We start from the raw sequence: 23,328 nt of genomic DNA on the forward strand, positions 1-23,328 counted from the left end.
TTCTCAGTCGGCGCGTAGACGCATATGTTCACATACGAAGAAGAAAGTTCGATACCATACCAATCAAATCACCTGGTTAACCCATTAAACCTAGCTTTTGATACGTGAACCGAAGTTTTGGCTGGTGTAACCGAACCTCTATTTTCAGTTCGGTTTGATCCGAAAGATCAAATGAACGAAATTGCCTTGGCAAATCATGAACTGGAAATGACGAACAAAAAAGGTCGATCGACATGAAACACCACCTCAATTGGTCTCTTACGATAGTACTTATGTGTTAATGCTGTAGAACATCGTAATGTATTCTGCCGCGTTAAGGAAAAACGCCGTGTAAACCTTCGTCGGTCGCAAAATTTTCTTTGTTACAATACGAATTTTCAGGAAAACTTGAGAATATTTTCCGTTCAATTTTTCATAGAATCCTCCTCGTAATTAGATCTATACCATTTGAAAATGTCAAGAGAAAATATTCATAACTCTCCTCAGAAAGAAACATATTACTGGAGGAAATTGACAACTCTCGAATGTTCATACGGCGTTTTTCCTCAGCGTAGCGTACGGCAGTATAACTAACCACACTTGGGGTCTCAGATGTGGAAAAAGATGTATGCATACCCGGAGGACTTACTGATATTCAATTGGACGTATTTCTACCGAACAAAACTATGTGCATTAAGACATATGAGCCCTGAGACCCATAAGGATATACGCATCGCAGGGCTCACGTCATAATGCAAATGATTCCGTTCGGTAGAAATACGCCCAATTTAGAGGGCGCTACGCGGGAAAATCGCCGGCGGAACCGATGCCCCATCTCATCTTCTCATCAGAATTCGGGGCTCATCGATAACTGTCAACCACTCGAAAGATGGAGTTATTTAGCTTTGATACACAGTTGCCTGTTACACGGTTAGCAATTTCTCGATATCTAAGCCCAACGATGTTCTTGTTCTGAGCTCTCACTTAAATACGCTGAGAGAGAAAATGATACAATTTTTGCAAAATATTTACCGAAGAAGATCATTTATCCTCTGTATCTTATTTCTATCGCTTTGTTTATCAATTCCAATAATCAGCCCGCAGAAGAAAACTACGGGCGCGCAAGGCCGTGGGTTCACAAGACCCCGAAATCTGACGGATTACAAGCGCCATGCGACGTTTCAAAATTTCCGCCGCCATTTTATTTTTCTCCAGTGAAATTGTTGGTTGAATCCGTTCGAAAATTTCACTAAATTAAAACGGCAGCACAAAAAAAAAAATGCAGTGGCATTTTCGGACAGCTTTGTTGAAAAATCTCTCTGTAAAAAAATAAATCGGTGGCGGAAATTTTTGAACGTCGCATGCCGCTCGTGAAACTTTGGCCGGAAGAGTCGTATTTTGTTCGGAGGCAACACTTGCAACATTCTGTGGAAACAAGCAACAAATCGCATTTTGTTCGAAGTTGTTTTGTGTTGTGGGGCGGGGCTTATTTTTGCGTGCAAAATTTGGGAGCCCCCATAGGAACATTGTTGTAGTGCAACAACTGCAACGTGCTCACAGCAAGTCGTTTTAGCGGCTCTGGTGCTTGCACTAGAGCTGCTATTCCGGACGGTCCCAGCTGGGGAGTATCAATGCAGCATGTTACATTGTAGAGACCGCGCGTTGGTTGATGGGAATCGGCGCCATTTTCGGCTATGTTCCTTGTCATGACTTTATTTTATTGCATACTGTTTTATTGTTAGTCAATGCTATGTTGTGTATTGTATTTTTGGAATCATGGTGATACAGTCAACAATTCAAAACTTGTTTGTGCTTTTATCTCGTGATGGAAAAAATGTACTTTACGTTCAAAATTTGAAAATTTGAATTTTAAAGTTTTCGCGGTTAAGGAAGCTTTAACCACTGGGTTGGAGCTTCCTAGTCATTTACTCGATATCAGCTGATAGCAAACAAAGGTTACCAGGGAAACCGTAAACGTCTAACAACTATCGTGGCCATTGGGGCGATTATTGAAATGATATCGACTTTATGTCGCCGCTTACGACAGGACATAGCCCTATCTTAACTGTGTAATATATCGCAATTCGATATTGTTTTGATTTTTAAAAGGAGCAATTCATTCATACAGTTCCGATTAGTTTTGGCGAACGGGCCCTTAGCCTGCTTAGTACGTATAATCCCAAAACGCAGGAAAATAGATTGTAGGAAAATATTTGCATCGGAAAATCGTAACAATTTTCCCCTAGATGTCTTCCATTCCGGGTACATATTTATTGAAAACGGCGACTTTTTCAACAGTCCTATTTTTATCTACAACATCTAAGTGGCCCTTCATAATCATTTAATTTTGGCCCCTGGCCAGAAAAAGGTTCGGAAATTGCAGTGATTTTGCCGAAAATGCTGAAGTAAGTAAATTTGGGCATTTTTTTTCCTTCTTCAAACTCTGTGGAGAAGCACTTCTCCTCCAGTACATCTATTTTTTTACTTATCTCTCGCAAGGTACATTTACAGAAGGTGTGTTCCAGTATTAACAGTTCAGATTCGTTGTTTTTTTATTATAACGCTTATTTCGGAAAGCAATTATTACATTGTTCAATTCTACTGACTTTCAACACTCGATTATACTCCCGGCAAATTCTGCAGCAGCGTTTCAAATGTTGACTCTAATGCTTCCAACAGCCATCCGATGTCTAAGAGTTTATTCCTAGATTTAGGGATTTTCCGGAATTTCCAGGGATTTAGGGATTTTTCAGGAAATCTAGGGATTTTTTTTTGATGAGGTAAAGTTACCAAAAATCAACTTTTTAACCTCAATTCTAGCTTCGACAATCGAAAACATTTTTTCATCTATATTTTGTAGGCCTTTTTGGCAACACTATTTTCCCCGCAAATAAGCCGGAAATTAAAACGATTGCGTCCTTCGATGTACTTGACATTCAACTGCATTCAACCTGTTAATAATAAGAAATCAACTAATATTCTTTCATTTTATTGGTCTGGATTAGCACTGCTTTCAGAGAGCGCCAAAATTCAAACGAGCCAATCAGATTTAAATATTGCAAATCGCTACATCGAATGACATCATGATTCTTCATAAAAAAATGGCGCTTTTTGCAAAATCTAGGGATTTTTTAAGTATATTTGAGCAAATCTGGGGATTTAGGGATTTTTAGCGAAATCTAGGCATTTTTTTTTCTTCCCCGCTAGGGATTTAATATCGGAAGACTGGCTTCCAGTATCGTAGCGTTGATCGTCGCTGATGTCGAAATGGAACCTAATGCCGGACTTACTGTAACACCTCCATTCCTCAATTCCGGTGAGGAATACGTCTCTACCCTTAACTCAATATAAATATACAAATTGATAAGTGAGTGCTTTAGTCTCCTGAAAACAGAATTGCGAAACTTAAAATTGGAGAAAAATGATGAGTAAATGAAAAAATGGAACCAATTGATGGGATATGTCGCATGCCATTCTGACACAAAATATGGCGTCTATCGAATCACCTTAACTAAATAAAATAACCAAATTTTCAACTCTCAAACTATCAACTATCAAAATTCAAACTATCAAAATTTCCAACAATGACAAAAATGATTGTAATATACCTATAATGTAATGAAATATACACGCTCTAATCATTTAATTTGTATTACCTTTATGTTATGTACCTACATGTTATACTATTTTTATAATAAATTTTGCCAACATGCTTTTCAATTCAGTCTACAACATTTCATTCCGACGTGGCAATAATGATTTATAATGCCCCTAAACATTAAAATGAATTACAATAGTAATGCCGCATTATAATGTCGTATTATACATCGCAACGATTCATGTCCTACTGATTATTGATTATTGTAAGATGAATTCTGTTTTCTCTGATTGTATGTTTCATACGTGCGAAGCAAGTACGGGTCACTAGAAACGTGGTTCGTACGGGTGGCTGATGAAATTGATCTTCGAATACCTTTTGATGAGCTAGGGAAATGGAACCATCTGCATCTCATGGACAATAAATAGTTGCCGTAATTAAGGTCATCCCGTGATTAAGGTGCCGTGATTTAAGTCATAAATTCTTCATCTAATTCTTGATTCATCTCCAAAATGTCTGCTAAAGCTTTCATGCGCTTCTCCTTGTATGCATGAATGAGCAAATTGGGTATCGAACAAGCGGACACTTTTTGAAAATTTAGATGATTCTGGACAATATCGTACAGAAGTCCACGAGCTGCAGATAGAACCATTACCTCTAGCTCATCAAAAGTTATTCGAAGATCATTCAACAACCTCTTTGACAAGTTGCAAAAACTTTTCGTTAACAATAGTGTCACACGGTACTAGGAATATTTACTATTTAACGAACCTTATATTTCCCTGACTCAGTCCTAAATTATAGAAGTATGCGTTACTTTTCCAGCAATCCAAAAAAACAACTATACAAAAAACCAATACCTACACTTTCAGATATAAAAATGCAAATTTTTTGCAGCCTCGCTAAACGACTTATCAACCAGAGATTTTTTAGGAAGCGGACCTCCAAAGAGCTTTCAAAATTAAAAGTATACAACAAGTGATAGTGCCATGTATTCGCCATATCAAAGCCCAATACACATTTATACACCGGCTACGTAAATCTGCTAAGTTACAAAACATGAATCGACAGTTGTCGGATTGTACATCAATGACAAAATGTGTCTAGGCCCTCATTCTTGACTACAACTAAACTACTGCCCCCAGAGCCGCTCTCCGACGCCAATGCGTTGGAGCTTCCTGCTTGTTTATGTTGAAGTTGCTCTTATTGGTTGTTCAGAAGCGCGTAAAAACGGAAACATTTTGTTGTTTCTATTGTGTATGTTCTATGTTCTGTTGTGTATTCTATATTCACTTATGTGACAAAGTGCATTCGGCGAAGACTATGCTGAGGGTTAGGGTAGAGTCCCTTTATACTGAGAGTCAAGACAACACCCCTCATGGAGTCACAAACGGGAATAAAGATTACACAAATTGAACGTTTTTCGTAATCTTTGATCGGCTCATTCTTAAATTCCTTTCTCCGTTCCTTCTCTCATTCCGTTTCTTCCTTGTCGAACCCGAAATTCCTCGGTCCATTCCAGACTATAATCTTTGCAATTGGTGCAAATGTAATCTTTATTCCCGTTTGTGACACTGTGAAGGCCTAAAATCCGGTTAACCAATCAGAAATGGATTCGCATTGTCTTGACTCTCAGTATAGAGGGACTCTAGGTTAGGGTTTCCCAGATTCAGGGAAAGAACTGGCGGGCGCGGGGTGGAGGGGGAGTGCCTTCATTTTGTGGGCCGCTCGGGGCTCGCGGATTCGGAATGTGTGCCGCTGCGCCGCCCCTTTTCACGTGTGGCGCGTCGGCCACGCGAGTCGCCGCCGAATTCCGCGCCGGGGGTGGGTCCGCCACCCTCCGCTCGACCCCCCCCCCCCCCCCTCGCCGCAGCCCGCGTCCCCGTACGTGGAGCGGCGACTCGGCGAGGGTGTGCACCGAGCTCGCAAGCTTGGCAACGGCCCCTCCTCGTATCTTTCCATTCTGCTCATTCATCCTTCCACCCTCCCGCCATGCCGCCCGATCCCTCCCTCTCCCCGTCACCATTGTCCTCGAGTTCCATCCAGAGTCATTTACTTTCGTCTCTTCGGGAAATGGCAAAAACTTCAGTCGCCTGGCGTTCTTCGCGATTGTATCCATTGACCAAAATTTGAAAATTTCACTGAATTCTATCAGTGGCACGAAGGAAATTCAGTGAAATTTACGCACAGCTTCGTTGAACAATTCTCTGTAAATAAATAAAATGGCGGCGGAAATTTTGAAACGTCGCATAGCGCTTATGATACTTTGGCCGGAAGAAGACGAGATATAAGGCAACATCGCGTCCGATTAGAGCTCACGCCAAATAAGTTTACACCCATCTAGACTGCGACGGAAGATCGCCTGACGTCACTTTCCGGGTAAAGTAAAATGCAAGAAGCAAGATGGCGGATCTTCTGCCGCGGTCTTAAAGTGCGCAAAATCATTTGGTGCGGACTCTCGATGAAAACCGAATTTGCTGGGAAAATTCTGAAAATTATTTTCCAAAATTTTCAGACAGTTTTGTACGGAATTAAACTAAAATACCTGAAAATTTCAAGGAAAAATATGCTTGAATGTTGCCAAAGATACATGTTTTATCAAGGGAAATTTGGCAACTCTCGAATGTTCATACGGCGTTCTTCCTTAGCACGGCAAAAACCGCAGGGTTCCCACACACGAGAGAAGAAAGAAAGAAAGAATGAAAGTAACGTTTTGACAACAACGTGGATTATGTCATAGGGGTTGTCATTGGAAACTGCAAGTTCTTCAAAGTTGAACGGCTCCAACGAAGTCGATGATTGATAAGGTCATGGCTTCGCCGCTGAACTTAAAAGTAGGGGCGGGTTAATGCCATTGTTTCAGACTTGCACTAGTGTCTCCCCCGTCTCCCGCAGTAACGGTGACGCAGCCTATAACTCTGCCTTGCTGAGGAAAAACGTGGTAAGAGCCTCCAGGTATTGCCAAATTTCCTTCGATAAAAACCGAATTTACTGGGAAAATTGTGAATATTATTTTCCAAAATTTTCACACAATTTTGTAAGCACTGGAAAAAAAAAAAAAAACACATTGTATCTAGAGTCCAGACTCTTAAAAATATCGACAAGAAAAAATACTCTTGATTCAATCGGATTTTTGCTTAAATCAAGAACCAAGCCTCTTAATTTGAGCGGATTTCCTTTTGATTTAAATTTAAATCTGATTGAATATTTTTTCTTGTCAATGTTTTCAAGAGTCTGGACTCTAGATCCAATGTGTTTTTTTTTCCAGTGCGGCATTTAATCTCAAATATCTGAAAATTTCAAGGACAAATATGCTGAAATTGCGTGAGTGATGCGATGGAATAGGGCCCATCTTTTATTTCCTAATTATAGGGTTATTATGATATAATAATTGATGTAATTTAGAGATTACTTCTAGAGGTAAGTAAGCTAATGTAAGTTGTTGGATTCGTATTTCAATCGTAGATTATTGGAGTCTTTTATCTAATGAACACTGGTAAAAAGAACACATTGGATCTACAGTCCAGACTCTCGAAAACATTGACAAGAAAATGGACTCTTGATTCAATCAGATTTAAGCTTAATTCAAAAGAGAATCCGCTCAAATTAAGAGGCTTGATTCTTGATTTAAGCTTATAAATCTGATTGAATCAAGAGTCCATTTTCTTGTCAATGTTTACAAGAGTCTGGGCTCTAGATCCAATGTGTGTTTTTTTTTTTTTTTTTTTTTTTTTTTTTTTTTTTTTTTTACCAGTGAAGGAAAAACCGAATTCGAAACTTATCGTCCTTTCGAAAGTCACCCTGGACGCCTGGACGTGGTGTCGATGATAAACTGGAAATAACTTCACATAGGAAATAGGCCGGGCAACGAGAAAATGAGTCAACTTCAATTACAGCACTTGCACACAAAAGGAGCGGCCGTAATCAAAACGGGGCGATTGAAAAATATTGAATTCCACCGAGATAATGCATGCACTCGTCCTCCTCCCCCCTCCCCCTCCCTGCCTCCTCCTCCCGTGTTTTGCCACGCTTTTCTCGGAATAATCCATAAAATAAAATTACCATCAGTTTACATCTAAATTGTGTCTGGTGGCTACTGTCTAAACCGATTAATGTTGAGCGGAGAAATATATGTCGAGGTTGCCAACTTTCTGAATTGTGCGTGCGCCCATCGGTGGAAATTACGGTGATCCGTGCAAGAATGGTGACCTGGATGTCTGCGTTGGCTCCCGATACCTTTTTCTTGTATTTTTCTGCAGATGAGACTTGATCCGGGGCCATGATCAGTGGTGAGGCGTGAATGATCGATTATCGATATTCCCCGTTTGAAGCTATGGTAAAGAATCGATAAATAAGGTTTTCGTCGCGAACACCCTGTTTATCGATCATTTTCCGTTGGTTTGAGTGGCAGATCAATCGATAAATCGCAAAGCACGCCACGTCACTGGTCATGATCAAGGAGAAGGAGAATGGGGCGTTTGATTGAACGTTGCTGTATCAACATCCTAATCTCGTGCTGCTCTCCTGAGGTCATGGACATATAGTCAATTTGAAATCAGAGCAACTTGTTAGGTATAATTGAAAAATAAGAAGAAAAACTTAAATATATATAATCCTTCCTCCGTTGTTTAATCTTCATGGACAGATGATAGGAGCTTTCAAATACCTTGACTACACGCAATGATTTGAACACCTTGGTCTATAATGGTCTCTGTAACAGAAAAGCCAAGGCGCATACTGCATAGACTTGTGCTTGGTATCAGAAACATCTCATGATTCCTCGTGAGAGCATTAAGTGATTGATATACTTTTGGTTTAACTTGACAAAGGCGCAAGTTTTCATTTATTTTCTTCTTGAGTTCTCACTTCCGAGTTCAAAAATGTATTACTCTATCCAGAAAACAACGTCCATAACAATGTTTTACGAGAGCTACAGTCTAATTGAGTTAGTTCGACTGATGTTGATCTATACTACGAAACGTAAAATCCAAAAAATTCACAAGCAAGACAGAATGTTACATACAACAGCTAAGGTTAATCTTGCTTTATTGCAGATACTAGGAATTCTACCCAGGCTAGGACTGGCCAAAAGGCCAATCTGCCATTGGCAGATACGCCCCCTTGGCGCGCCAAAAATGCGCCCCACCGACAGAAAGCAAAATAAGAAGAGAAAAACAATTACGACCGAGAATATATGCGGAAAATTTCTTAAATGAACGGAAGAAGAGAGAGTTAGGAGTGAAGAGAGGTGCTTTCAGGGATAGTGGTGAACAGAGGTCCAAGCGAACTACTTTCTGAAGCGTAAACACTTTTCTGTGAAATTGTCACCTTTTCGTTGACATACATGGCCCTTTATCATCCCCCTCCTTCATTCTCAATGTGTAACTCCCGTAAAAACGATAGCCGGTTCGATTTTTAGATTATAGACCTCATGAGAGACCTTTAAACACATTTCTTCCTTTTCAAAATAACTATTGATTTGGACATATCATAGCATATCTCGGGCAGACTTAACCTTAATTTATTTCGAAATTCAAAAGTAAGAGACATCTAAAGTGTAAACGCGATACAACTATTCTCGCAAGATGGATGTCAGCATTGCATATGAAAAATGTAAGACGATGGCGGAATAAGACAAACGGAAACAATCACAACATGGAAATAGAGCGAGGGAAAGGATGCGCGTCAACGACGGCGCAGAGATACGACTATTCGTACTTGATGGACGTCCGTGCTGCATCTGAAAAATTGAAGGCGCGATGACGCGAAGCGTGAGTTCTCATTGCTCTGCTATACGCTGTCAATGAGGTGTCCCTCAGATTCGGGAGAAAAGTTAAAAAAGAGGCCCGAACACATCTCTCCTACATTCGGCTGTGTTATTCACGTGGTGCTTGAAGCATCATTGCGAATAGGACGAACGGAAGCAAACACAATATGGAAATAAAGCGAGGGAAAGGATGCGCGTCAACGACGGCGCAGAGATACAACTATTCGTACTTGATGGACGTCCGTGCTGCATCTGAAAAATTGAAGGCGCGATGACGCGAAGGTTGAGTTCTCAATGCCCTGCTATATGCTGCCAATGGGGTGTCGGTCAGATTCGGGAGAGAAGTTAAAAAGAGGCCCGATTACGTCTTCCTTGTCGTCGGCTGTGTTGATACTCGTTCTTTCTTATTTTTTCAGGTTCTTGCCTGATTCTTTTTTAGGATGGATTTTTAGACCCACGTCTTAAACTCGTGTAAACCGCAGCACTGACACGGTTCTTGTGGAAATAATGGTGCTTGGATGCGTCCAGTGGCTTTAATTTTTTCTTTTGTTTTCTTTAATTTCAGAAGTCTGTCGGTCACTTCAAAATGTTCAATTTTACAATTTTTACTCTGTATACGACTAATAAACTTTGAACCTGAAAATAGCGTAAACTTGTGCTGCTTCGCCAAAATTTTCTAAACCCCTCTCCACGAAGGGGATGCCTCATCAGGAAATATCACATTACGCCCCTTTAACCAGCCAAGGGTCTACGCCCTTAGATGCGAGCCAGTCCGACCCTGATTCTATCGTCATTCGAAGTAAGGTGTTGTAGGTGTATTTCTAGGATAAAAAGATTGGGCTCTGTTGGGATTTAGCAATTGGCATTTTGTAATGACTACCTGGCTGGAAAATTTGTCCTTGCAAACAAGCCTGGCATAAGTTGGAATGTTTTAGCCAACGTGCGTTACAATCAGCATAAAGCTGAAAATCTCAGTACAGAGGGAAAAAGCTCATATGAGCACAATTTTCCCTCTAAGAGATACGCTGTTTGTTACGACACTAGTAACGACCATTCAGGAAGCCATCTGCAGACATGTTTCGGCCTTGTTAGGCCAATTCTCATTGCTGCGCAGCCTCCTACATTTTCTGCTACCAAGAGGTCGTGAAATCCAGCCCGAGACTTGAGCAAGAGGTCGCTGCCGGCAAGTAAACTTGCGCCGTCTACTGGTAAACCTGACATAGATATCGTCAAAAAAATGTCTGAAGATTTCTACCGATATTTTATAGAAAGTTCACGCTACCTCAAAACAAGATGGAATCCGCTTCACGGAGACTAAAGGAACTATCACACAGTCGGCAGATCGAGACCAAATCTCCTGCTCATCGGGATACGTGTCGGTCCAGTCTGGCTGCCGACCATCCGACCTGCCAAAAGTAGAATCCCTTCAGTGGCTTGGGCGAAGAAAAGACCTGCAGGGACGGGATCCGATTTGACCTCGAAGACCTCACATCCTCGTTTCCCATTAACAAGCCGAGCTAATGGCGGAGAAAGAGGGACCAACAAACATTCCGTCCGCTCCAGGATACATCGGGGAAATCGATAAACCTCCAATCTCGCGGCCTACGAGCAGGCCCCGAGGTTGCCAGCGAAGGTGGAAAAATCCCGGTTTCCCGTCTAGAAAGTCGTATGGAGGCCTATTCTGCCGTTGATCCCACGCTGTTCTTTCTTAACGAAGCGGTATTTTCCTGACGCTCTGGTGGTCACGCTGCCACGCTAAGGAAGAACGCCATATGAACATTCGAGAGTTGCCAAATTTCCCCGGATAAAACATGTATTTTTTAGGAAACTGGTGCATATTTTTCATTAATATTTTTAGATAGTTTAGATAAAATTGAGAACAAAATTGTCTGACAAATTGGAAGAAAAATATCTACCAACTTTCCCGAATATTCGTGGTTTACCAAAGGAAATTTGGCAACGCCTAAAGGTGCATACGGCGTTCTTCCTCAGCACGGCCGGCTCGGGGCGCAAAATCCACGCAACAAGGTCCGCTGCTAATGATCTATTACGCCGAGTTGTAAGGAGGCAGGGATACGGCAGCGGAATTACCATTTAACGGTATTTTAAGTTGCCATTATAATTACTGATACATCGCGCGCCTAAAGCGGGTGCGGTCTCTGCTCCTGTCACAAAATATTTCTAGCCCCCCCTCCCCCGGTTAACCCCCCCCCCCCACCGCGCTCCTACCTCACGAGAAACTACGAGGTCCCTCTGAGAGACCAGGTTGCGATTTCTCGACGATTCAAGAGCTGGATTTTTCTACGAGCGAATACGGACTCTTTTCGCCTCGTTCATCATGAAACTCAACGCAAACCGCTACAACTTTCATTCATCATGGAGTGAGGAAGGAGAGATGGTTGGACGAGAAATGTTCACAAATTTCCCTGAAAATTCGCGATTCGCCGAGAGAAATTTGGCAACGCTTGATGGTTCATACGGCGTTCTCCCTTAAGCACAGCAGAATAGTTATGGTCTCCCTCTTCACATTCGCTCCATTTTTGAGAGAGGGTAGCGCGTAGAGGGGTTGCTGTCCCATCAAGACTTGGAGAGTTCGTCGGACAACCATGCTGATAAGCACTGGAGGCCCACGCCAAATGGAAAAAGGTGATTCGGACATCAATGGAGTCTTTTAAAAAATTACCTCGGACGAATTGATTATAATGTTTTTTAATGGGCTTAGGTACATCACATTAGCTAGATAATTCCTTCATTGGGCCGGAGAATAATCTGTGCTACAGCTAATAGCTGATTTTGAAAGCTATTTCTTGAGTCCGAATAAAATTCTCCTTCAAAACGTGTGGAACAACCATAAAACAGTTCGGAAAACAAGTCATAGCCAACAATGAAAATAAATTCTATCGTTCATCGGTGAAGCTAATAGGGAAGAAACAGTCCTTCCCCCGCCTCTCTTCGGAAAACCTTTTCTTGGCCCCATTCAGGAAGTGTAGATGATTTTGCGGTAGAGGTGCGTGTCATTTTTGAAATCGTATTTCAATCAAATTTTCAACAAGGAAGTACACCTTAAAATGTCTCCTGAGTCGTTTCAATTTCCAAAATTTTTCCACCTTAAACTTCCCTCGGTGAGATGTATTTTTTGACCCTCCCCCACAAATAATTCCTAGCTCTGCGCTTATTGAAGTTCTGCTCCGACGGCACAGCTGATTTTGACACAGCATCTTATCATCACTTGCTGTTGTACTCCGATATATTTTGGCACCTAGGGCCGACTAAAAAGTTACCTGGCTCAACTAGCGTCTTTCTTCAGTGTGTTAAAGTACATAATCTCATCGAATAATTCAAAAAAATATTCTACACAAGTGATGACTTCATTTAATATTCAAAAAAGTCGAAAGTCAACTCTTATTTCACAACGATATATAGGTCTGCAACATATTTTATTCAAATGAATAACGCGCAAGATGCTGATTTTCAATCGGAGAAATTCCAACCTGGATTGCTGATACGGGTCTGCATAATGAGCAATATTTTCACGTGAGAATTTTACCGGAGAAATATCAAATATGAGACGATTTCGTACTTGCACCAGACTCGGCTTGAATGCGTGATACCGCCAAACTTCACAAAAGAGAAGAGGAACACAGGTGGCGCATATTACGGGGAATAAAGTACGAAAACCGCGATCTTTTCACACGGTCCGGAGAAGAAGCGGCTGTTGAAGAAAGGAGTCCCGATCTGCATTTCCTCGAGTACCGTTCGTTTCATTTGAATATTGGAAGGAATAAACCTGATAAATTCAGTTGCTTCCTCTGACCTGCGAGGAGAAATAAAGAGAGAAAGATGGGGAATATTATGATAAAGCACGTAAGCTGTACGTATGATTTAAATATTTATATAGGTGCATGCCTACGCATGCAGATCAGCGGGAAATAAAGGAGGAATAACCCTTTGGTCTGAGGGTGCCGCTAAGACAGAGCTCTTCGGCTAACGCTCACCCTTTCTCGCCCTCTTTTCACGGGAGTCGCACAGTGGACCCAGTCAATCACAAAGGTCGCACATCTTATTTTCGACTATAACTGCATACTTTGATGTTTATTCCGTCAAATTTTAAATTTTGAGGGGTGATACTAGTAGAAAATTTCACAAGGAAACCAATGAAACCACTATTAAAACCTCACAGTTTTATTTAAACGGAGTTATAAGCTTTTAAAATTTCCGAAGTTTGTCCGGGCTCTTCGACTGATTGGATCCAGTGTGGGCCGCTCCCCTCTTTTCTTCTCCGCGCTGAGCCTCTTGGTCTTGGAGTCGCTCTAAGCCCGCCTAAATCCAGGCCCCGGGCCCCGGTTCTTGCTCTTGAATTCTTCACTCCCGAGCTTTTTATCTCTAATCTTATCATGATTGGAATTTATTGGTTCATGATAGCGGTTCCTCGAAATTTGAGCCGCTCGCAGAGGGAGAAGAAAGCTCCTTATAAGTTCACTTTTGTTTTTGTGAAACATATTCAACTTTGATTCGCAACTCCTGTCTTGATAACCTCTAAAATAATTAAATTGGCCTTGATAAGAGGGAAGATGTGCGCCGGCTAGAAAGCCTCAACCTTCTATCCTTCACCAAACGTGGACCTTTCACTCAAAATCTCCGAAACGCCAATTTGACGATCTCTCCAAAAATTTGAGTTGGGTACTTTTTTTCTCTGCGGCACTGAAATCTTGGTTGCCTCACCACGGTAGGGTCCAAGTAGCGTTTTTCAACGGAAAAATTGCGATATTTTGGAACTAAATAGCGATTTTTTTGCGATTGTTTCGCGATAAAATCTCTACGATCACCTGCATCCGAGCGATTATCCTCAATCTGTTCGCAATCTTATCTCCGTAAATTCGCGTTCGACGACATCGAAATTTTATTTCAATTTATCACGATTTTTGGTCCGGTACCTATATTTCGATAAATCGCCGTCAAAAATAATGCAAAAAGCGAGGAAATCGCAATTTTTTATCCAATAATATTACAATACATCGACGTCGATAAAATCGCGGTTCACTATACGATGAAATCGCAACTTATAGCGATCACTGGTACTTGGGGGTGGGGAGGGGGGGGGGAGAAAGAGATGTTAGGTTCCTCTCAGTACTCTATACTGCCGTACTAAGGAAAAACGCCATATGAACATTCGAGAGTTGCCAAATCTCCTTCGATAAAATGTTTATTTCTGAGGAAGGCTGTGGATATTTTTCCTTGAAATTTGCAGGATCTTTCGGTGGAATTGCGAAAAAAATTATCTAAAAAAATGAAAGGAAAATATTCATAAGTTTACCAGGAAATTCGTGTTTTATCAAAGCACATTTGGCAACGCCTGAAGGTTCATACGGCATTCTTCCTTAGCACGTTAGTATACCCTCATGCTGCCGTGCTAAGGAAGAACGCCGTATGAACACTCGAGACTTGCCGAATTTCTGTCGAGGAAAAAGATGCATATTTTTCTTCTAAACTCTCAGAATCTTTGAGTAGAATTGTGAACTAAATTATCTGAAAAATTGGGAGGAAAATAATCGTAAATTGACCAGAAAATTCGCGTTTTATGAAAGGAAATTTGACAACGCCTGAAATTTCTTACGGCGTGTTTTCCTTAGCATGGCAGCATGGCCAAGCTTTTGAAAGAAAAAATAAGGAAAAAATCGGTTCCGGTCTTTTCTAGACTACCAAGCAGTGGCGTGGCGTGCTTTGAGATATATCGATTGTTTTGCCATTTATGGAAAAGGATCGATAAACAGAGTGTTCGCAGGGAACACCTTAATGATCGATTCTTTACCATAGGTTTCAAAGGCATAACAATTGATACATCGCAATTCACGCCACGCCACTGCTTCCAAGACTCATCCCTCGATTCCCGATATCAATGGGTTAAGCAACGCGTGTAGAAAATGTCAGAGCTGTAGACATCTTCCTCCTGTTCCTCCCTTATTTTACCTGTTTTGCGCCCGTTCGGTGGATGGCGAGTGAACAGACAGACGCGTGTGCTTGGATAGGTCCTAATTATTGTGTGCCGAAGGAAGTCAAGTGCTACTTATGTTCTCCTCCTTTCCGGGATAGCCTCTCCGCGAGTGCTGAGGAGAGGCAATTTTTCCGCGCCGAGTTTGACAAAGTGTGAAAACAAGAGCGGAACCGAACACCGTGAGCGGGTATAAGTGTTTCCCTGAAACGTCTCGCCGGAAGTCGGATTCGCAATTCGCGTGGACAGCTATTCCTCCGAGGACGAGTACGAAACAGCGAAAAGCCCGCCCGGTCGCCAGATTGCCATGAGAACAGTTCCTTCCAAACGGAATAGCCTGAAATGCTGCAGTGCTAAAGAAAAACGCCGTACACGGAGAAAAAAACTTCGTGCGTGGGACCTGAAGTTTAGGTCATATGGATCTCTGAAGTTTTCGGATTGAGCATCTGAACACTTTAGGTCCAGCTGCTGAGGTTTGGATCACACATCTGAAACTTCAGTTCATACATCTGAAGTACTTCGGTTCTCACATCCGAAAAACTTAGGTTCTCACATCCGAAAAACTTCGGTTCAAGTACTTCAGATGTAAGAACTGAAGTTTCAGATGTGTGATCCGAACCTCGACAGCTAGACCTAAAGTATTCAGATGCTCAATCCGAAAACTTCAGAGATCCATATGACCTAAACTTCGAGTCCCACAAACGAGGTTTTTTTCTCCGTGTAGAGAAAAACGCCGTATGAACCTTCAGACGTTGCCGAATTTCCTTCGATAAATCACGAACTTTTGGGGAAATTTGTGAATATTTTTCCTCCAATTTATCAGATAATTTTGTTCGCAATTTCAACTAAAGTTCCTGAAAAGATCAAGGAAAAATATTCATAGCTTTCCTCAAAAATAAACATTTTATCGGAGAAAATTTGGCAACTATCGAATTATCATACGACGTTTTTCCTTCGCATGGCAGAATAGACCTGTTGCAAGGTGCAGGGATTTACGAATCGATAACCGATTCGAATGGCAAAAAGAACGATGGCACTTATAAAAAAAATTCTGAAATCAACCCCTAAACTTAAAAAAAAGCTGATTTAGGAACCTACCTATTCCAAACAGTCACTTTTACGACCCAACGTTTTGGGGCGTTTTTAAGTTGTTTTTTGGGGGGTTTCCGGTGGTCAAAACACTCCAGACATCAGGACCTCTCTCTGACATCAGGATCCTTAGTATTTTCGATACAAGCAATAAGAAAACTGTACAACAGGCCCCTTTTTCTTCTATCTTGCGTATTTTTAGCAAATTATAATTTAAACTAAATATATTATCTGTATTTGATATTGTAAGTACGGCAACTGAAAATTGTCGAGACTTTTTCAAATAAGGTAGAACATATTTACTGAAAATGCAGAGAGAATATACGAAGCTACAAGCAGTAAAGTGTCGGACCATCAGGATTTCAGCATTCCGTAATAATGTTGTAAAAGGTAGATGTATATTTTAGTCTGATATGTCCTCATCACTGGCTGGACACGAAAAAAAACACTAAAAGTGTGGTCTAACCTGTAAGTAAGAAGGTGGTAAAATAGTGGTAGATTCACACTATTTTACATGGAGAGCAATGCCGAAAATTACAAATAATTTCAATTAGAATATAATATTCGAGTTCTAAAAAATTTCGGTAAAAAGTCTGACAACTTTGCAACTGAGCATGACTGTTGAAGCAACTACAATTCTGCGAACGCAAGCGACAAATGAGCACCTATGCAACTAACTCGACACGCAAAATGCACACGTAGCTGCACACGCAAGAATGAAAACCCTTTAAAATTATCGGAATTTGCCTCTAAACTGGAAGCGGTCTTTGAACCTACTGCGGTCAATGTTCACTCCAACTTTAAGGTGTGGTCTTGAAATAAAAATCAGAGGAACAAAATATTTTATGAATAAACAATTACTGCGCATAAACATGTTGCTATTGAAGCAAATTCACCGAATTGTCATCTCTAGCCTGACCGACTTGGGTGGGCTTTATTAAAGTTGGATGGATTGTATACATATTTGAGAGTTCTGAGAAAATGTGTACATGTAAAGACTATAGGGACCAGTGGCGTGGCGTGAATTGCGATACATCGATATTTCCCCATTTGAAGCTGTGGCAAATAATCGATTATTAAGGTGTTTGCTACGAACACCCTGTTTATCGATACTTTTTGATAGGTTTAAATGACCGGTCAATCGATATATCGCAAAGCACCCCACGCCACTGGTAAAGGCTATAGGGACTCGGACTCTTAACATGTGATGTGAGACGAGAACGCACTAGAAATTAAAAAAAAAAGAAGAAGAAGAAAGAGATGAAAAGTAGACACGAAGACGGTGAAGGAACAGAGGAAGGGGAAAAAAGAGGAAATGTTAAGGATAAAAGAGCAGAAAAGGGGAGAGAAAAGAGGAAGAGAGAAGATGAATTGAGAAGACAAGGAAGGGAATAAGAAGAATTTATTTGTCTCCTCTTTTTTAGCTCATCAGCCTCTTCTCACTCCTTTATCTGCTTCCTCTCCTCCTTTATGTCTTTCGACTTTCCTTCCTCCTCTCCATTATTAAAAAATGAAACTAAATAATTATCGGAACTAGTCAAATATTTTCTAAACGTCTGAGTAAAATCGCAGTTGGACAGTAAAGTAAATTTGCCCGTATTTAGGAAAAGTCACTCGCGCGTGATGGATGGTAAACACAGATTGGCAATCAAAAACACCGATCTATCATTTGTTTTATTCAAATAGAGCGATTTTTCTTCAGGATGCGCAAATTTACTTACGTAACTATTTGACAGCAAATTTTTGCAAAAAGGTTAGTGAAAAATGGCAGTCAGACGATCAAGGTGAAATTGCCCATATTCAAGTTAAGTCACTCGAATTCGACGGAACAGAACACAGATTGATAATTTTGATTTCCAATCTGCATTTTGTGTCATCATATGGGAGTGAATTTTCTTTAATTAGCGCACTTGCTAAGCTTTCTCACTAGTTTCTCGCACGAAAGGTTTCGAAAATATTTGACCCCGTTCCCATATTCAGTTTGATTTTTTTTTAAAGTGTTCTTCTCCTTCCTATTTTAATTGCTCTCCTTTCTCAGAGTCCTGATGCATTCTCACATGACACACGATAAGAGTCATACGACCTGAGTCTGTCACGTGAGGGTTAAAATCATTCATCATCATTTTATAGATATTCTACATTTACATTTATTTAACTCCCGATCGGTTCTCTTCATTCAACGATTTCGCAAATAAATCACCAAGCAAATCTCTTGTTCACGTGCACTTATCATTTCCTTGTTTCTATGCAATGGAAAAACTTCAGAAATTATTGGATTTGCGGACACCGAGGACAGAAAGAGAACGAAATCCCGTCTTTGGACACAAACCAGGTGTGTTGCGCGACTCAATGGCTTAAGTCTATGTTTGAGCATAAAGCATGCGCTTTTATCGTTTAACACTTTTAATCAGCTTAGTATCAGGAGTGACGGCACTAGGTCCGACAATGAGTACCGCAAACAGAGCCAAATTGAGCCCAAGACAAAGGCTCAAGAGCAAGTTTTTTTAGGTTTGTTTCCCGCTTTTGGCAACCGTGTGGCAGGTTCCGGCCGATGCCCGCTGGTCAGAGTTCATTTTTCATCCTTGCGAGATTACGAAACCTCCCAAAATATGATACTCGAGCCTCTATGCTCCGAGAACCCCCTTCGATTCCATGAAGATTAATTTCGGTACCGAGTATCGGATCATGAATGAACAGAGTTGTCATGTTGCCTGAAAATTTAGTTACGCCCAAGGAAACGAAAAAAATCTAAAAAAAATTAGATTTTAATATGATAGAATTAAAAATATATTTTTTCTCTTTTTTTTTATCTCACAGAATTTCTTCCGGTCTTAGGAACCCAAGACGAGTCGAGGACTAAAGTTTTGGGCCCTTTTTTTGCCCTAACCATTAAAATTTTTAAGGATAAAAGTATAAGAAATTGGAAGTAGAAATCCATTCTTGTGACTTGACTTTCCCGGGGTGGCTTTCACAGGATACGATGAACTTCAAACCGTCCAGGCGGTCTCCTCCGAAGGGAGAGAACTTTCCTGGAAGTCTTGTCTCCATCCCCAGAACTTGACTTTCTCAGGATACTTTGATCCCTATTGTCCTTGTCCTGGCCTCTTCCCAAGACAAGAGACCCTCCTTTGGCCTCTTGGCGACAGGTGGAAACTTCTACTTTCGGGGATTCAATACTTTACGGACAATTGGACGTATTTCTACCAAACAGAACTATGTGCAGGTGGGATAAGATGGGGTGTGCTCGTTAGTCGAGGGCCTTAAGAATGAATGGGAATTATAAAGCGCCAGTGAGGTCAGCGGCGACGGTCGAGCCAAAGGGCGTTCCGTTTGACAGGATGTAAAATCCCACTTTTCCAATTCAGCAAACGGAACTACATGTATGTGCCAACTGTTTGAGAGACTCATGAGCCATAAGCATGTGTCTAGGGCGCTGTGGACAAGGCTCATGAGTTAATGTCTCCGATTGTCGTTCCACGGCTTTATCGTCGTCGCTGACGTCACTGGCGCTTTGTAGTTCCCATCCATCCTGACGGACCTCGACTAACGAGCACATCCCATCTTTCCCACCTGCACATAGTTTTGTTCGGTAGAATTACGTTCAATTATAAAGGGAGCAACTGTCACAACCCTTTTTTCGGCTGTTACCTACCTACTTGGAGGATGATGAGCTTTGGGTGACGTCATGAGCCAAACAGGTTTCCCAGACTTCAGTTGAACTTTCCTTGAATGCTGGAGTCCCGGAAGTTAAATGCCTCCACCATCGCTAAGATACCAATGGAGGGTCTCTTGTCTCTGCCCCTTCCTCTTCTCCTAGGAGGTAAAATGAGAGACAAGAAGCAAGAGACAATCCACTGGCCTCTTGGCGACAGGTGGAACCTTTCACTTTTGGAGATTCAACATTTCCTTATGAACAACTGTACGGGGGCAACAGTCATCACCCTTTTTTCGGCTGTTGGCCTAACTACAGGGTGGATGAAGAGCTTCGGGTTACGTTATGAGCCACACAAGTTTCCCAAACTTTGGTGTGTTTGCAAAACGAAACTCCCAACGCGCTGTTCACCATCGACCAAGTAGGTAGGTCAACAGTTGAATATTGAGGTCCCAAAAGTAATAGCTTCCACCATTGCCTGAATACTGGTCGAGGGTCTCTCGTCTCTGGGTAGAACTTTCCTAGAAGTCTCATCCAGCTTTTTACTTTCCTGGGAAACCTTGATCTCTGGACCATCCCGCCATCCTGATCTCCTCTGCAAGCGATCTTTCCCGATATTCCTCCTCCTGATTTCCAGGACCTTCCGCGAAACTTGGGTCGACGGAATCGGGAATCCACCCGTCGGGGCCGCATCCTATTGCACGTATTTCTGCCAAACGGAACTATGTGCATTATGACGTGAGCCCTGTTATGCACATATCCTCATAGGTCTCAGGGCTCACGTCATAGTGCACTTAGTTCCGATTGGCAGAAATAATTCCAATCGGCGGGTAGACACTTGACGTGTTGCTGGGAGTCGTGGATTAGTTAAAATTCAAGCCCGAGCGTTGTCTGGCCGGGGTTGGGGCCGCTGCGCCGCCGGGCCGGGCCGGGGCGGCTCAAAATCCGAGGACTACCGTGAATACTAACACCGAGGTCCATGACCCGACGGCTGCGCGCCCGCTCCCGCTGCGCCCGGCACCGGCGAGTGCAGCGCCCATTCAAGCCCGACACCTCCAGGCCCTGTCATCGGCCGTCCCCGTCCGATCCGTGTACCCGCTCCGTGTTCCATCCACATTCTCGCATAACGCCCTGGTAACAAGCCCCAGGACCCCGGGTTCCGACGCGCTTCCATCACCCCCTAGGACTCGCCCGAACAGGGGCCATCTAGAGTACCTATATAGGGAGAGTATGGACATGTCGAAAATTTTGAGGTTCAGATTCCACTCGGCCTTAATCCCTGAAAATTTGAAAGCCTGGAGCATGGATGTGCCTATATCCCATGATGTCTAAGGACAATAAATACTGCCTATCGATGGCTGTAGGTTCCAACGGAATATAAGCCACTAAACCAGCAAAAAAAAAAAAAAAAAAAAATCCATGCTTTATTCATTCATGAATTGAAAGTAAGCAATCCACATCCCGAAAATCTACCGATTTGCCGTAAAAAATCGCAGAAACTTTATATACCAGGTCGATGTACCCACTCTAAAAAAAAATAAAAATAAAAAAATAAAAAAAAAAAAATAAAAAAAAATAAAATATAATTCTGTAAAATTAGTAAATAAATACCAAGACAATTATTCAGGATGTCAAAGACTGACTGAAAACTTTTTATTAACCTCATATGATAAAAATATTATTATCAGCTGACACTGACATTGTTGTCAGATGAACAGCACTATCAGAGCACGGGTACCAACTTTTGAAAAGTATAACAGAGGTGTGGAGATCTGTCAAAGCAACGTTTTGAACAAAACGGAGGAGTTAAATTCTCATTCCGAGAGTGCCGACCTGCTCAGCCATCCTCGAATCAGTTCGCTTGATTCTGCTTATATATGCATATTTTAAATCAGCGCGTCGTACTCTTAGGCTTTTTAAAAAAAAATTGAGGTTAGGTGATGGAGCTCTTCGATCCCGAAAGGGTAGGCAATCTATGAATTCAAATTATGCAGAGTGATTTATGATCACAATTGTTGGGAACTGTCGTTGGTAGAGCACGTATTTGACTTGGTTTTTGCATAAACTTACTCGTTTCTGTGGAAGTATGCTTACTCGTGAATTTTTTTGTCCATTTTCGTTTGATATTGGAGTCCAAAGATTGACAGTAACATTTTTCGCTTTCAAAGGTTACCTACCCTTTTGGGCCCTACGAGCTACATATTTCGAGTTGCCCATACTCTCCTTATATAGGTACTCTAGGGCCATCCACAAATGGGTCAGTTGCGGGCTCTTGTTGAAATTGATAGACAAAGCGATAGACAAAGATGAATTAGAGAGTACGGAGCGATCCTGTTGGTTGAAATGGTTGGTTCCTAAAGACCAAGGGAGAAAATGATGGACTAACTATAGGGTCTCTGGTGGGTTGCCGCCAGTTAAGTCTATTAATTATCTCCCTTCTTTGTCTATTGCAACCACCCGTCTCCATCCTACCAATAGGATCCTTCCATATCCACTTTGTATTTTCCAGGTCTATTTACGTCAAAATTTACCAGCCTGTTGCGTATCGATGAATTAGCCGATACGGGGCGTCGTTCTACGTTTCAAGTGACGAAAATATCAGAGGAGTAGTGTGATCAGAGCTTGTGAGTCCATCACTTGTTTCCATCTCCCGGAACTAGTACCGAATTCCGGAACTTTTGAGATTTTCCTGGATGTTTCCCGGAATTTTTAAAATTCCCGAAATGTTCCGGATCTTTCGCATTTTCCAGAGCTTTCTCAGAACTTTTGATAAAATCTAAAAAGAATCCCGGAACTTTTGACGGTTATGTAGTGGCAGCACTAAAGTTCACCAACAGCCTGAAACGATCACACACACACACATTTACCGCCACCTGAAAACGAGTGAAAATATTATAAATGATTAAAATAATCGGATATCCCACCTTGAGATCCGTCCGATCGGCGGGGGGCTGGAACTTGTAGAGCTCCTTGAGCCGCTCGTGGAGTCCGGCATTCTCGTAGAGGGTTTTGAATGGGTTCCGCGTTGAGAAGAAGTCCAAATCCACGTCCAGAATATACGGCTCTCCTGCTGATACGTATTTCTCTATTATCTCTTTGATAGCCGTGAAATCATCCTCCTGGAATCATAATTCTTTCCGATCAGGACAACTACTAAACCATTACATTCAGTGATACATCATAGCCACCTACAAGTATTAGCTTGATTGGTTTCCGCGCCTATTTCGTACTTGTTTGTAACATATTTTGGCAAT

At 41.7% G+C, this 23,328-nt stretch overlaps 1 protein-coding gene across 2 annotated transcripts in view; it reads right to left on the bottom strand.

Moving 5' to 3' along the window:
* MESR6 (misexpression suppressor of ras 6) overlaps nt 1-23,328 on the bottom strand; it is a 660,344-nt gene that overhangs the window by 316,301 nt on the left and 320,715 nt on the right. For both annotated transcript variants that reach the window (XM_019053727.2, XM_072296138.1), the window contains exon 5: nt 22,999-23,193. In XM_019053727.2, the coding sequence (XP_018909272.2) occupies nt 22,999-23,193 (195 nt within the window). The remainder of the gene's footprint in view (nt 1-22,998; nt 23,194-23,328) is intronic.

The sequence above is a fragment of the Bemisia tabaci genome, chromosome 1, assembly GCF_918797505.1.
Source record: "Bemisia tabaci chromosome 1, PGI_BMITA_v3".
Classification (NCBI taxonomy): domain Eukaryota; kingdom Metazoa; phylum Arthropoda; class Insecta; order Hemiptera; family Aleyrodidae; genus Bemisia; species Bemisia tabaci.